The sequence below is a fragment of the Musa acuminata genome, chromosome BXJ2-8 (assembly GCF_036884655.1).
Source record: "Musa acuminata AAA Group cultivar baxijiao chromosome BXJ2-8, Cavendish_Baxijiao_AAA, whole genome shotgun sequence".
NCBI classification, from domain to species: domain Eukaryota; kingdom Viridiplantae; phylum Streptophyta; class Magnoliopsida; order Zingiberales; family Musaceae; genus Musa; species Musa acuminata.
Window position 1 is genome coordinate 45,575,001 of NC_088345.1, and position 14,306 is coordinate 45,589,306.

At 37.0% G+C, this 14,306-nt stretch overlaps 2 protein-coding genes across 3 annotated transcripts in view; both read left to right on the forward strand.

Moving 5' to 3' along the window:
• LOC103995358 (heavy metal-associated isoprenylated plant protein 32-like) overlaps nucleotides 1-1,611 on the forward strand; it is a 2,573-nt gene extending 962 nt beyond the window's left edge. Inside the window, exon 3 of the mRNA XM_009415926.3 lies at nucleotides 1-1,611. This exon is cut by the window's left edge and continues 276 nt beyond it. Coding sequence (XP_009414201.2) covers nucleotides 1-1,211 — 1,211 coding nt within the window. The 3' untranslated portion in view covers nucleotides 1,212-1,611.
• Nucleotides 1,612-5,533: 3,922 nt separating this feature from the next.
• LOC135619680 (NEDD8-activating enzyme E1 catalytic subunit-like) lies at nucleotides 5,534-13,853 on the forward strand. Of its 2 annotated transcripts, XM_065121927.1 has the most exons (10): nucleotides 5,534-5,759; nucleotides 5,848-6,011; nucleotides 6,614-6,816; nucleotides 8,088-8,320; nucleotides 8,407-8,469; nucleotides 8,553-8,609; nucleotides 9,484-9,605; nucleotides 11,816-11,933; nucleotides 13,279-13,596; nucleotides 13,725-13,853. In XM_065121927.1, exons 1-9 carry the CDS (start codon nucleotides 5,658-5,660, stop codon nucleotides 13,567-13,569), a joined length of 1,353 nt encoding a protein of 450 aa, XP_064977999.1. In that variant the 5' UTR covers nucleotides 5,534-5,657; the 3' UTR covers nucleotides 13,570-13,596; nucleotides 13,725-13,853. The 2 variants fall into 2 exon arrangements, with proteins under 2 accessions (XP_064977999.1, XP_064977998.1); XM_065121926.1 differs by having other exon boundaries at nucleotides 13,279-13,853.
• Nucleotides 13,854-14,306: the final 453 nt, after the last annotated feature.

The window sequence follows — 14,306 nt, forward strand, 5'->3', positions numbered from 1 at the left end:
CGCAACCGACACCACAGCAGCAGCTGCTGCTTCAGCAACAGCTGCAGCAGCTACAGCAGATGAAAGGGTCCAAAGATGTGCAGCTGCCTCAGCTGAAAAACTTCAACTTCCTACCACCGAAGGATCCCAAATCTGTGAGCTTCAGCTTGCCTCCCAAGGGCTTTGATGACTACGATGACGAAGATGATTTCGATGATGATGAATTTGATGACGACGACGATGATGAAATGGATGAGTTCGACTGCTATGACGCTGACTTCGACGACGACTTCAAGAACATCAAGATCAAGCCTGCGGTTGCGACGCCGAATGGGCATGCCATGAAGGATAAGAAGGGCGGAAATGGCGGTGGTGGCAGCGGTAAGAAAGGCGCAGATGTGCCTGTGCAGAAAAAAGTCATGTGCAATACCAATGAGCCGAAGATTGGTATTGGTGGAAGTGGTAAAAACGGGGGTGGTGGTGGTGGTGGAAATCAAAACCAGGGTGGTATTGGTGGTGGATCTGCCACTAAGAATAATGGTGTTGGTGGGGGGAAGAATGGTGGTAATGCCGGGCCACAGAACGGTAAGAATGGCGCTAATAGCAACAAAGGGGCTCCCATTGGCAATGGCAGCATCAATGCCAGTGGCCAAGCTGGGAACTGCAACACCAATCCAGTCAATGGAGCCAAGAGAATGTTCGTGAAGAACGAGGTGGGCGGTGGTGGTGGCGGCGGCGGCGGCCATCTTATGATGAATCCAAGCATGATCGGCCAAGGACTCCCTGGCCTGGGTGTAGTACACCAGATGGGTACCATGCAAGCTCCGATGGGCCAGATGGGGAACTTTCCGGCCGCCGCGGCGGTACAAGGCCACCCGGCGGGAGGCCCACCGCCCGGGTATTATCAAGGAGGGATGGTGGCGCCACCGCCCGAGGTGATCGCCGCTGCCAATCCATACCAGCAGCAGCAGCAGTACATGGCTGCAATGCTGCAGCAGCAACAAATGCAACAGCAGCAGCAGCAGCAGATGCAGCAGCAGAGGATGATGATGATGAATGCCCAGGATCGCGCCTTCCAGCCAATGATAGGTTATTCTCGACCACCGTTACCGATGTACTACAACATGCCCCCGGCGCCGGCACTGGCACCAGCGACGGCACCGCACCAAGGCGATTCCTACACCACCTACTTCAGTGATGAGAACACCAGCAGCAGTTGCTCGATCATGTGAACCAAGCTTGATTGCTTGAACCTTGTGTTTCTCACTCTACATCTCATTTCGAGTTCACTGGGTGGGGAAATTTGTCGTCCAAAGAGAAGAGGCTTAGTGGAGTCTCTGCCGCAGATACATGAAAAATGGGTAATTCACCATTTTTTTTCTCTTCTTATTCTCCTTTGTTTTCTAGTTAGGTAAGAAACTATATATATGTTTCAGGTGCAATTTATATAGAAAGGTCTTATTTTATATTATCTAGCAAGGATTTGAGAGCTGTACTTTGGTTCTTCTCTTTTAGGACTTGTGGTGGAGATGAGGGAGCTATCAAGCTTTCCTGTTATGTGTCACTGTGTTCACAAACTTCAGATTGCTAGTAATAATGATCAAAGTGTCTTTCACTTTGCTTCTTTCTTTCTTTTGCTGCAGTAGGTTAGAAATCTTTTCTGCTTTGAGCACATGCAAGTTGCCATTGCAGTCTTAAGGATGATGACGGAACCTCGAGGTCTCGAGCGTTTCCATGGCGTGAAATGAGGTCTTGTATGAACTCCTTGTTCTCGTAATAGCATTAGAATGCACAGTCTCCTTATGACCGATGCTTATGAGTCAGAAATCACGTTCCCTCTGCTTGGGGATGGGAGCTAATCCTACGACTCTTCCTCTCTCTGTGGCTCTGAAAGAAAAAGAAAAAGGAGAAAGAGAGAATGATGCTTTGAAGTCTTGGGAGGCGAGCTTGGGAGGATGAAATGATGCCCTCCTCTGTTCTCACTCAACCTTTTCTTTCTCCTCCTCCTCCTCCTCCTCCTCCTCCTTCCTTTCTTTACTCGACTCCATAAGTCTCTGCTCCCAAAAACTTTTGACCCAAATTGTCCTGATACATCGATTACATCTCTTTCTCTCTCTCTCTCTCTATCTCTGGAATCACTGATAACAACTGTTCTTCCAATGGAAGGTGGTGGGTGGACTCGAAGTCTCTCACCCATCTCCGTTCCCGATTCCAACGGAGAAGAAGAGTCTCTGAAACCGTGTTCCCCAAATCAAACGACAAATCTACCGCGTGGATCGAGGCATGCAAGGGTGTCAGGATTTGCACGTACGGAGGGTATCAGTCAATTGCCCTACACCGTCCTTGACGACTCATTTACTCCACGTCCAATCCATCGTCCTTTTTTATCCTCACAGACAGGGCTCCTACTGCCATTACGATCCATCAATCGCGTCCACTACCAACCATCGATGCCATTTCTTCTGCTTGGCATGGGAAATGCGATGTCTGATCTCTCGGATCACTCCGAGTCGAACCTACTCCTAGTAGGTGAGGATTAAGCCTTCTCCCTTCGTCTTCTTTATTGGGATGTGGGCGCGTGGCTTCACTTCCAATGGGTAATGGACAGAGACATCACGGGTTACCTCTGTTAACACCCACCCACACACACACACACACACACAGGCCATGAAGACTTTGACCAGCCTCTCATCTGCGTTACTGCTCTTCTTTTGCTTTTTTTCTATCTAACGTTGGAGAAGGACATCTTTCTCGTGACTAGCCGTTGGGATCTCTTCTTTCTCTCTCCGTGTCAAGAGAGAGGAGCTGATAGAGAGAGAGAGGAAAGTTAAGAGTGAGATTGTGAGGCCCAGCCAGCATTATTTCATTATAATAATTGCCACAAAATACTCCCCTTATTTATAATAATCTATTCTATCATGATTTATTTCTTTGCACACCATTTGATGGGTTTACTTCTAGTTATTATTGGTCTCAAAGGCATGACATATTGGGCAAAGATATTGTTACTACTAGTTGGATTTTGGAGTCTGATAAAGATGATTTTTAAATAATCTAAGATTGAAAATGCAATTTCAAAAAGAGAGTTGGTGGGCAAATACTTAGTACTATAAATTAAAGATCAAATCATACAGTGGATCATTTGATATCTTGATATCATGTTACTTTATTTTATGAGAATTCACATGAAATCCATTTTAGACTTGAGTTAGAGAGATGAAGGGAATATATGTGAAAATTAAATTTAACAAAGATATGTGAGAGAATTTCTATAATTTTATTCAATAGAATAAATAGATTATTAGAGATATTATATAAGATGAATTTTCTAAAAAAAAAAGTTTTATTGATTTTAAAGGTTTCTCTTCTTTCATAAGCCACACCAATCGTGCCTTAAACCTTAAACTTTCATCATTGTTTTTTATTTTCTCATATCCTAAATTAGGTTGTTTTTAACTCCTCTCGCGCCCAAATATGACTTTTTCTCTCTATTTTGCTTCTATTATATTTCTTCTTCTTTTGTGCCCTAAACCTTAAACTCTCGTCGATTGTTTCATTTTCTCTTGTGTTGTAACTCTCATCGACTCTTTTTTCTCCTTGTGTTATTCTCATCGATCTGTTCCCTAGTGACCCGAGTCCCGTTGACCCTCACTCCCCTAGAAAAAACTAAAACATTCACATTCGTTGATTACCCAAAGATAAATCTCTCTTGATTACCCAAAGATAAAACATTCACATTCGTTGATTACCCAAGAATACTTGTCGATCTTTTCTTGTTGATTGTATTCTCTTTAGAGTGAGTGTCGTTTCTCTTTATGAATGTCTCGTTTTCTATTATTTGTTTGTGTTCTTCTCATTTGTTGCATTATATCTTATACTACTTATCTCACCATTTAATTTTTCCACTAGATTTGTTCCTTTTATTTTAATTTTTTAATTTTCATGTTTTGCAGCCCTATATGTTAGCATAATTTTCTTAGCACTTTTATATCTACATTTAATTTTTTTTCCAAGCTTAACACGATGCCTATTTGGCAGAATATTATTCCTAAACTATTAAACATAATAATATTATTGTTGAACTTTTAAATATAATAGTATTTTTAGATAAGACTTTATATCACTTGGGTGATGTTATTCATAATCAACTATAAATATCTATTTGAATCATGGTAGTATATTAAATAGTTTATAATGTATTTTTTATTCTATTTAACTTATTTATAATATTTTTAATTAATAGTATTAAGTATTTTTTATTGAAGTGCTAAAAACACTATAAAACTATTAAAAACGTTATAAATGACATCTATATTTTAGCCAATTCAATTTCAATTACATCATTACTTTTTATTTTTATCTAAGAAACTTGGGTTATTCAAATCAAATGACCACCTGGATGTTTTTTGTCTTCTAACATGAGTAACTTCTCTATCAATAATATATGATGACCACCTATTTGTCTTTGGTGGGATAATTCTATTCTAATTAGCAGTCTTGTTGAGAATAATGCATCATTAAGAAGATCATCATCCCAATAAACACAAATATTATCAACTGACATTTAGTCATTTCAAATAGGGATTGATACAATCAACATGATAAGCATCAACATTAGATTAAAAATTATGAAACATCATTACAATGTTTTCATTCATATACATAAGGGGTCATTTTCCAAATTCTTATATCTTTTTGGGGATAATTACATATTACCCCTTATAATTAACTATAATTAGTATTCCGGTCTCTATTATTTAAAAAATAGTACTAGGTTTATATACTTACAAAGGTAAAATATTTAACCATAATTCTTAATTCTATTGAGGAAAAATTATCACGTAAAAAATAACACAAATGAAAAGAATAAAATATAACTTTATTATCTTTTAAATTATTAATTTTATATAAACTTTATTGGTTTCCTCTTCTCCTCCTCTTTCCAAACTACTTGCGGTAAACATGTGCGACAAGCGAGCGACATATGTGACGAGCGAGCAAGAAGGAGCAAAAGGCTAGTTTGAAAAGAAGAGTAAAAGAGAAAATTAATAAAGTTTTTATAAATTTAATAATTTAAAAAATAAAAATAAAAAATTATTTTTTTCATTCATTGTTTTTTTTGCATGTGATAAATATTGTATGGAGAATTGAGATTAAATGTTTGATCTTAAGTGTAGGGAGCCCAATGTTATTTTTTAAAATATAAAGATCGAAATACGAATCTTAATTAAATATTATGGTAATGTGTAATTACCCCCTCCTTTTCCATTGGATACAATGATAAAAAATGGATATGAACCCATAAAAAGTTATTTATTATGTTTGCATTTATATAGAAGACATTACATCTAAATAAAAAAATATTATAAAAACTTTGTATCATTCTTTTCATTACATACAATATCAATAAATAAATAAATATAGATGTAGTTTATATTGAGTTCATTGATACAAATCATAAACGTGAATCGGAATCTTAAGGCATTGGTTAGGGGGTGAGGAACAAATAGGTGGACCTCTATTTAGACCAAAGGTTGCTGCTCCGCAGGTCCACCGTACCAGCACTTATTCTACTTTGAGACGCGGCCGCTGCGTCTTCTTCGTTGGGGTTTGCTGTTCTCCCACAGCCGTGAAGATAATACAACGTCAGCAGCAGCGAGTCGCTGAGGGAGTAAGCAATGGCGGACGTCTCGTCGGATCCCGGAAGGTGGAGGGACGTCGACAAGCTCCTCGCCCGCCCCGGCAACATCGTCGGGCAGGACTTCGAGCCCAGCCCCACCGTGAGCCTCGATCGCAGTTACTCTAGAAAGAGACATCGATCATGTCCTCCTACTTTCTTATTATCTTCGTTTTGATCGATTTCTGCAGCTGAGGGAGGACATCGGGGAGATCGCGAGGGTGCTTGTGGTCGGGGCCGGCGGTTTGGGCTGCGAGCTGCTCAAGGACTTGGCCTTGTCAGGATTCAAGAACATCGATGTCATTGATATGGACACCATCGAGGTCTCCAATCTCAACCGACAGTTCCTTTTCAGGTCGATTTGTACTCCCTGTCAGTTTACCTTTCTGGACGATGCCCATCATATGTTTGAAGATTTGTGCATTAGATGAACGAAACAATGATATCGAGTATGAACAGTATGATCGTATATATTTATCTTATTCTCATCTCTAGTATGATCTTTGATTTTACTTTGTAGCGTTGCTTGGTATGGACGCTTCTTTTCTTAACTACCATACTCCTGGTATGGAGGAAACCTATGATTTACTCCTGACATCCCTTCCAGAAAAAAGGCCAAATTTTCTGTATTAAAGAGATATATAATCCCTGTTTAACATGATTGTGTGGGCTGTCTAATTTGTATCTCTTTCAGCAATTATACATCTCTTATAGGGTTTTATAGTTTGAGCTGCAAATAGATTGAAACTCTAGACATGCATAGGTTGTCTTGTGAGAACAATCCGAAGAATGATAAATTGCATAATTAATTGCTATATTTCTCAAAGGGCATGCTTTTTTGAGATTCTCGTGTAAGAATCCTCCTTTCATCTTTTCTCCACATTGTGAACAGATTTTGCCTCATGTCCTCATATTCATGAGGGTTATATTCTAAAGTATTTTGTTTTGATGGTGTAGGCTTCAGGATGTTGGGAAGTCCAAGGCAGAAGTTGCAGCAGAGCGTGTTATGAAAAGAATTAGTGGGGTGAATATTACCCCACATTTTTGCAGGATTGAGGATAAGGACATAGACTTCTATAATGATTTCAATATAATTGTCCTTGGTCTTGATTCAATTGATGCTCGAAGCTATATAAATTCCGTTGCTTGTGGCTTCCTTGGTAAGTTGTCTAATTTGTTATGCGAACTTTCCATACTCTATGTATTCTAGTTTTGTACTGTTCCATTTGTTGAGAAAAAGAAGAGATTCTTTGGATCGTAGCTTGACGTTTTGGGTATTTGATGTGTGACACAGAGAACCATGCTTTGAGTGACTTAGATTGAATGTGAAATATGAGTATATTTATAGGTTAAGATTGCCAAATAACCTAGGTGGGTCTTGGCAATGGATATAGCCTAATAAAAGGTTGTATCTTAGGCACCTAGATGATACACAGTTGACGAGCTTAATGTAGTATTGTCTTTTAATTAAGTTGCTTAGGCACCTAGATGATATCATGGTCGACAAGCTTAATATAGGATTTCCTGTTAATTATGACAATGTACATGTTTTGAAAATTTCAGACTATTTTAAACAATTAGTGTTTGCTCTAATAGAGTGAGCATGGTCTCGTAGAGACATTCTGAAGTTATGTGGTAGCTGGTGAAACCTGTGGAAACTCATATATACATTTTAAAACAGATAGAACAGGGATTTGTGACACATTAGTTATTCTTACAATATATGAAGATTTTGCAGGTTGTATATATTTCTATGCTTTTGATTGTGGTGGTACTATTTTGTGACAACTGGCAATATCAGAATGGCTTTTAGTAGATCTCATGTGCACATAAACCTGCATAATGCTTTATGAACTATTGTCAAACTAATATATATATAAATTAAAAAATATTTTTTCTTGGTTCTACATTATTTTGATGCTCGGTACTGTGTTGTGAAGTGTGGATTGCTCTGGTATGTCAAACAAAAGTAGGAACACGAGTCATCTTGGGACATCTTATCATAGGAGTGAACTTCAGATTTGTTAGTTGGAAAAATACAATTATCTAGAATGTGGAACACATACAAATTTATATACATATATATGTTGGTGCATATGTGGATAGTATATGAAGATGCAAGGTTTTTTACGAGGATGGCCAGCTTGAACATAAATACTGGCCATCTATTCAATGTGTTTATGTTTGTTTAGGCCTTCAGGAAAATGTTGACATCGAACGTTTAATGATCCAGATTGTGTCCCAAAATGTAAATTGCTACCTTGTTAGTTATTTCTGGTGATATAGGCTTATAAAGTACAGTGCAATGTCAATTTGATGTAGATCTCTAGTAGTGGCCGTCATTCATTATGCTAATGTTGATCTGTCTAGAAGTGACTTCTGTTCATTCTCCATCTGATGTAGTATGTCTCATCGTTTTTGGGAAATCTAGAGTATGATACTGATGACAAGCCTCTTCCCGAGACAATTAAACCCATCGTAGATGGTGGAACTGAAGGTTTTAAGGGCCATGCTAGAGTAATTTTGCCTGGAAGGACACCTTGTTTTGAGTGCAACATCTGGCTTTTCCCACCACAAGTGAAGTTTCCTCTATGCACTTTAGCAGAGACACCTAGAACTGCTGCTCATTGTATTGAGTATGCACATTTGATCAAATGGGGCGAGGTAATTAAAATTTCTCCTCATTCTTTCGTGTGTTTTTTTTTTTTTTTTTGCCTCTGCTATTATCATTCTGATTATTGTTTTAATAGGTCCATCATGGGAAAGATTTTGATGCTGATGATCCTGAACATATGCAGTGGGTTTACTCACAGGTTGCTTACTTGTGATGTATGTTCCTTTTTCAGTTAATATGATATTCTTGTATATTTATGTTTCATTTGAATATCTTGATCAGGCCTTCAAGAGAGCTGAACTTTTTGGTATTACTGGTGTAACATATTCTCTGACACAGGTATGCCTCTCAAATAGTTTAGATGTTTTATGCTATAAGGAATATCATCACATGAATGTATGGATATTATCAGTGCACATGTGAACAAGCATATTTACTTATAGATAATTGTAATTGTATATATAATCTAATGTTATTTGAAAAGCTGGATGTTTCTCCAGATATTTCACACCATTAATATACAAATTACTTTCAGTTACCCCCATGTTCTGGCTTTCTGGATGGAGCACGTGTGGTGCTTGCAATATTTTGACTTTATTGATATGTTTTTTTGCTTTTCAGCATAATATTTTTTCTTCTATTCGTTGTCCATGAAGAGTTCCGAATCCATGCTTTTCATTCTTAAATTGCTTCATATTGAAATTCTAGTTGATCTTTGATGTAATATCTTAAACTATTTGCATTTCAATTTTGGAATTAAAAATATCATATTTATACAGTAGTTGTTCTTTAGAAGTTCAGATTAAGAGGTACTCGATCCCAATTCAAGTGGGTTAGGTGGACCATGACACCTGAGAAAACCCATCCTGACTGAAACCTGAACCTAAATCTGACTCTGTTACCAACTTTGTTACCTGCGCATGCCCGAAGTCCAATCAAAGGTTACATAAACCTGGTGTAAGTAGATTGGGTAGACGTGGGTGCCCCAGAAAACATGGTCCCTGCCATTGCTAAACAGGCAATCATTGCACCAATTATGATTTTACATGCATCTCGTGGGGAACAAAATATAATCCTTGAATGTCATTTTTGTTCTCTTTGGTTTTGTGATTACAGTAACTGAGAACAATATACATGAATTTTCTCTGTTCTGTCAGTTATCTTCTTTCGGTTTTTTTTCATCATATTATGCGCTGTACATCCCACTTTGCAGGGTGTGGTGAAGAATATAATTCCAGCTATTGCATCTACGAATGCAATTATATCTGCTGCCTGTGCATTGGAAGCCTTGAAGATAGTGTCTGGATGCAGCAAAACTTTATGCAACTATTTCACGTGATCTTTTCTTCCTCATTTCTTTGTCATCAGTTTGAGTGCTTTTGTTTTCTATTGACTTATTACAAGCCTCACATGAAAGTTGTATCTTTTGAGTTTGTATGAATTGGACATCACATTGCCTCAAAGGGAACTTATACTTACAAGCTAAGAAGCACAGACACGTGCTTTTGGTGGATACGTCGTCAACATGGTCGGACACGTGTTCGACACATATCCAGTTGTGTCTTTTATTATTTATTTTCATTTCTATTTGTGAGACACGACACCACACCCGTTGTGTTCCCACGTGCTTTGTCGCATGGCCCTCACGTGAGGGCCATTGCTTCGGATTTTGCATGGAGATGGATTGTTGGTGTCATAAGAAAAAAAATCTGGAAAGAAATTTGGAGATCGTCATAAGGAAATATGTATCAATTATATCTGATGGTTGTTAAATATTATTATATGAACTCAACCTTTATTTCGGATAGTTACATTTAGATGGTTTTAATTGTTTCAACATGTATGATGATATTTATTTGTTTACATTACTGAATTTATAAATTTTAATTTGGACATGTACTGGTTGTTTAGTGTCATAGATCATGCCTAATTTGTTGAAAAGATTACATGCTACAAGTGTTTCTAAGAATTAAGAGATCCATGTCTACTTACAGTAGAAATATCTTTTCTTGTGATTAAGAAGTATCTCAGTGTTTTATTCCTTTCACTGCTACATCCTGATAACCTATAAACATCTTTTCTTAACCTGGAATCATGGATATTCTTTTTTGTTACAAAATGTTGGTAACCAAAGGTTCCAGAGATAATAGATAACAATATGTTGAGATTATTTGGTGTAGTTGTTAATCGAACTCTAGTGAGCTTTATAATGAAGGAGAAGTTTGAATTTACTTGTATAATTTAATCATGTTTTTGCATGTAAGTAGCTGGCATATTACTTATTGTAGTTTGTTTGCAAGGAAATGATAACCTTGTACAGACCTTCAAGGTACACTTCTGCTAAGATATATATGAATATAACAATACCTTAAGATGCACTCTATGCAGAATCAGTTACCTCTTCTGCTTCAGTTTAAGTTTGAGAACTCAGTGCTCATAAAATATTTGGAGAAGAGTTTGGACTTTTTAATTAGAAATTGTGGCTTCATCAAGGTGTTATGGTTGTGATTAAATTTAACAAACAGTAGTCTTCTTTTTTTAAAAAAATATTTTCTGGAAATACTTCTGTTTGGAACAATAATTCTCATTGTTGTCTCCACAATGGTGAGAGTTTTTTTATCGTTTCATTCTTCTTGTTTCCTTTTCCTCTCTTTTTCTTCAAAATTTCCATTCCTCATACTTATTTCACTTTCTTGATGAAATAGGCCGATGATAAATTACATTTGTTGTAAAATATTGGACTTTGCTGTGCAATATTGAAGTTTTAAATATCATATATGAATAAAACAAGTCCCTAGTGATGCAATATTATTGTACATCTTGAACCTAAATCTTTTTTCTTTAATGTAAGATTGAATTGATCAAACTGTAATATGATCTTTTGTGTTGATTGGGTCATGTAGAGTCTTAGAAAGAAGTTTTGGAAGGCTGTGACTGGAACTAAAATATATATGTTGCAACATCGTGTCATTTAAGTTGTTAATGCAGACTTGATTGTATTGAATGCCCAACTAATGTCTGTGCTACCACATAGATCCTGTAGATGCACTGGCCTACATAGAACATAGAGTAACTTCCATGATTTGTTCACACTGATTTACATTTTGCTCCCTTGATCGACTGCCTACTCTACTTTTGTACAAGATCACAACATCATAATTCTAGTCAGATATGATCCTTTGCCAGATTAAGTAGACGTGAATGAGATATCCAACTTTTGTCAGATTAATTTATGCAACCTTTTGATCTTTTAGCAATTTGATCCATCCAATAAAAATTCAAGTTTGGCCCCATAAATCTTTTTTGCCCTTTTTGTTGCTTTGCAGGTGTATTTACCTGAGGATAACTGCCTTTAATAACAAAATCTCTAATCTCTTTTCTGGTTAATTTTTTCTCTAGGCTTTACGAGATTAAGAAATTAAAAGTTTTGTTTAACTGGAGTTATGGAAATGATGAGAAGCATTTTCCCCAGTATATCTCAGCTACTATGTACTGAATTGATTACCATTCATTTCTTCTAACTATTTGATCAACAACTTTTTTAGGTACAATGGAACAGAGGGAACACACATAAAAGTAACCGATTTTGTCAGAGACACAGATTGTCTAGTGTGTGGGCCTGGAACACTTGTTGAGCTGGACACTTCCACTACGCTTTTGCAGGTAACTTAACCTTTTGATAACCTTCTTCTCTTAAGAGTTGCACTATAATTTTTCTTAAAAAATTTGGTCTTTTGCAAGGTCAGATTCATTAGTATTGCCTGTGGTTTGAGGAAGAGAAAAAGCCTCCTAAGTAAACAGTCAAGGAAAACTTTATTTGATTAATGAGAAATAATGACATAATACTGAAAATAGAAAAAAAGACTTTTGAAGTTTGAAACCCTACTTAAACATTAATGACGATACTATTCTATCCCTAAATGTAGCCGTCAATCAATTTTTGATAATAATGGATGATCTTGTTTTTCCTTGCTGTCAAGGAACCCTTTAGGAGTTTGTGTGATTCCTGATCTTCAGGAATCGAACAAATGCTGTCCCCTGCTGAAGTCAACTTGTTGGGAATCTTGTTTGGACAGGGCTGTTTGAGTCCTAGTCTTCTTTGAAACAACCCAATTGGGTGGTCATGGGATTGTTAGGGATATCAGAAAAACTAGACATTCTTGTCAGTTTGCATCACTAGTATGATGTTAGATACTTTTACTCCTAGACAAGAAATTTGCATTGTGCTACAATTGATGCTCATTAGAGACTGGCGAAAGCATGATCGTTTGCTAATTTGTCCATGTTAGTCCTCTCTTTACAAGAAAAGTCTGATTTACTCTCATGTTTGACCTAAACTTGACTGTTGCATTTGCTCTCTCTTGGAGTGTATTTGTGAATATCAGGTCTATCTATCTTGACTACCCTATCAGTCAACGATAAAGAATCTTGAAGGATATGCATGCTAATTTGTCCAGCATATGGAAACTCTGATTTGAGGTTCATGTACCTTATGGTTAATGAAAGAAATATTGGATACTGGCATATAACAATCAAACAAAGTAATGCATATGAAAATTTCTATTCACTAATTTACTTAAAATTTTTGTGAGAGTATTTTACTGAGATTCAAAATGGATGATGCTTGTGTCTCTGAGTCTCATTTGTCACATAATATATCATCTCTGCTTAATCAAAGACATTGAAGAGGGCCCGTGAAACTGTCATTAATCATCAACTTCTGCATTTCACACTGAGTAATCCTTTATGCATTGTTACATAAAATTGTGGATAATACTTTTCTAGTACATAAACTTTAGACTGGTAGATGATAAAAGGAAACGTCTGAGTTGATGTTTTCCAAGAATGTGCCAAACAGATCTTGAGATTTCTTGATTATACTGCATAGTTTCTTCAGCAGCACCAACTAAATGACTTGTCCTATGATACGTAACCTTACTTTTTGTGAAGTCTTTTTTCTTGTCTGCATTATGCTGATCATCTGTTGCTTATTTTTTTAATGTCACAGTTCATCAGATTACTTGGCGAACATCCTAACATTCATCTGTCAAAAGCTAGTGTCACATGTCGAGGAAAAAATCTTTACATGCAGTCTCCCCCGGTACTAGAAGAAATGACACGATCAAATCTCCAGCTTCCCCTGTTTGACCTCATGGGTAAAGTTGCAAAGGATGTCATTCATGCCAGTGGTACATCCGAGAAAAATGACAAGAAAACATCGTGCCTGAGGAAACTGCGAGTTGTCTTTAAAGGGGTTGCAGATGGGATCACGAGTATGGATACAACCGATGGCTCGTGAAGCTTCTCAACTGTGGTGCCTACCGTGGTAATCCATTTGGGAACTATATAGAAGTGTTTTTAGCTTTCCGAGCATCAGGAAGCCCTCCTGTGACATTTTCTTCGATGTTATGTGGGACAATTTTCTCTAATTTTTTTTCTGAGTCATTACTGCAGCATGGCAAGAAAGAGAGTTGGAGTCTGAAGGTTTTCAATGGAAGAGTTAAAAGAGCTGATCAGGTATGGAACTTTCTATGTAGATTGTCTGCTCATGACTTTTAAATGGAACTTTGCCATTGCCTCCAACCTCTCATGATGTCAATCTGATTCTTGTTGTATCTAAGCACAATTCCTTTTTATTTTTTTCACTTAAGATTAATTTTGTGTGGATGTGAGGTAATATATGATAATAAATTGTAGCATACAAGTCAATTATTAGGGAGAAAGGATCTGACTTGAGGTGTTCTGATATTGCTAAACTTAATTTTGTTCAGGAAAACTTACAAAACAAGATGATCAACTTTGCCCCCCCCCCCAACTCTCAAATGTTATCCATCAAATGGCACTCGGAACTATAGGAGCAACCGGTAGCTTATCCAGACACCCAAAAACACCATATGAAGCTTAGTACTTGAATTTGTGTTAGTAGTATGTGCAATGCAAGTGATCTATTATCTAATTCTAATCAAACAAAGAGAAGCGTGCAAAATGTTTTCAGAAAGCAAAAAAAAAAAAAAAGTTAATTCTTCTTTACCCTTA

Excerpts from the sequence above, each read along its gene's own strand:
- LOC135619680 (XM_065121926.1), top strand. The coding sequence starts at position 5,658 with ATGGCGGACGTCTCGTCGGATCCCGGAAGGTGGAGGGACGTCGACAAG. Across the intron at positions 5,760-5,847 it reads ACTTCGAGCCCAGCCCCACC|CTGAGGGAGGACATCGGGGA; the intron begins GTGAGCCTCGAT and ends CGATTTCTGCAG. Across the intron at positions 11,934-13,278 it reads CTTCCACTACGCTTTTGCAG|TTCATCAGATTACTTGGCGA; the intron begins GTAACTTAACCT and ends TTAATGTCACAG.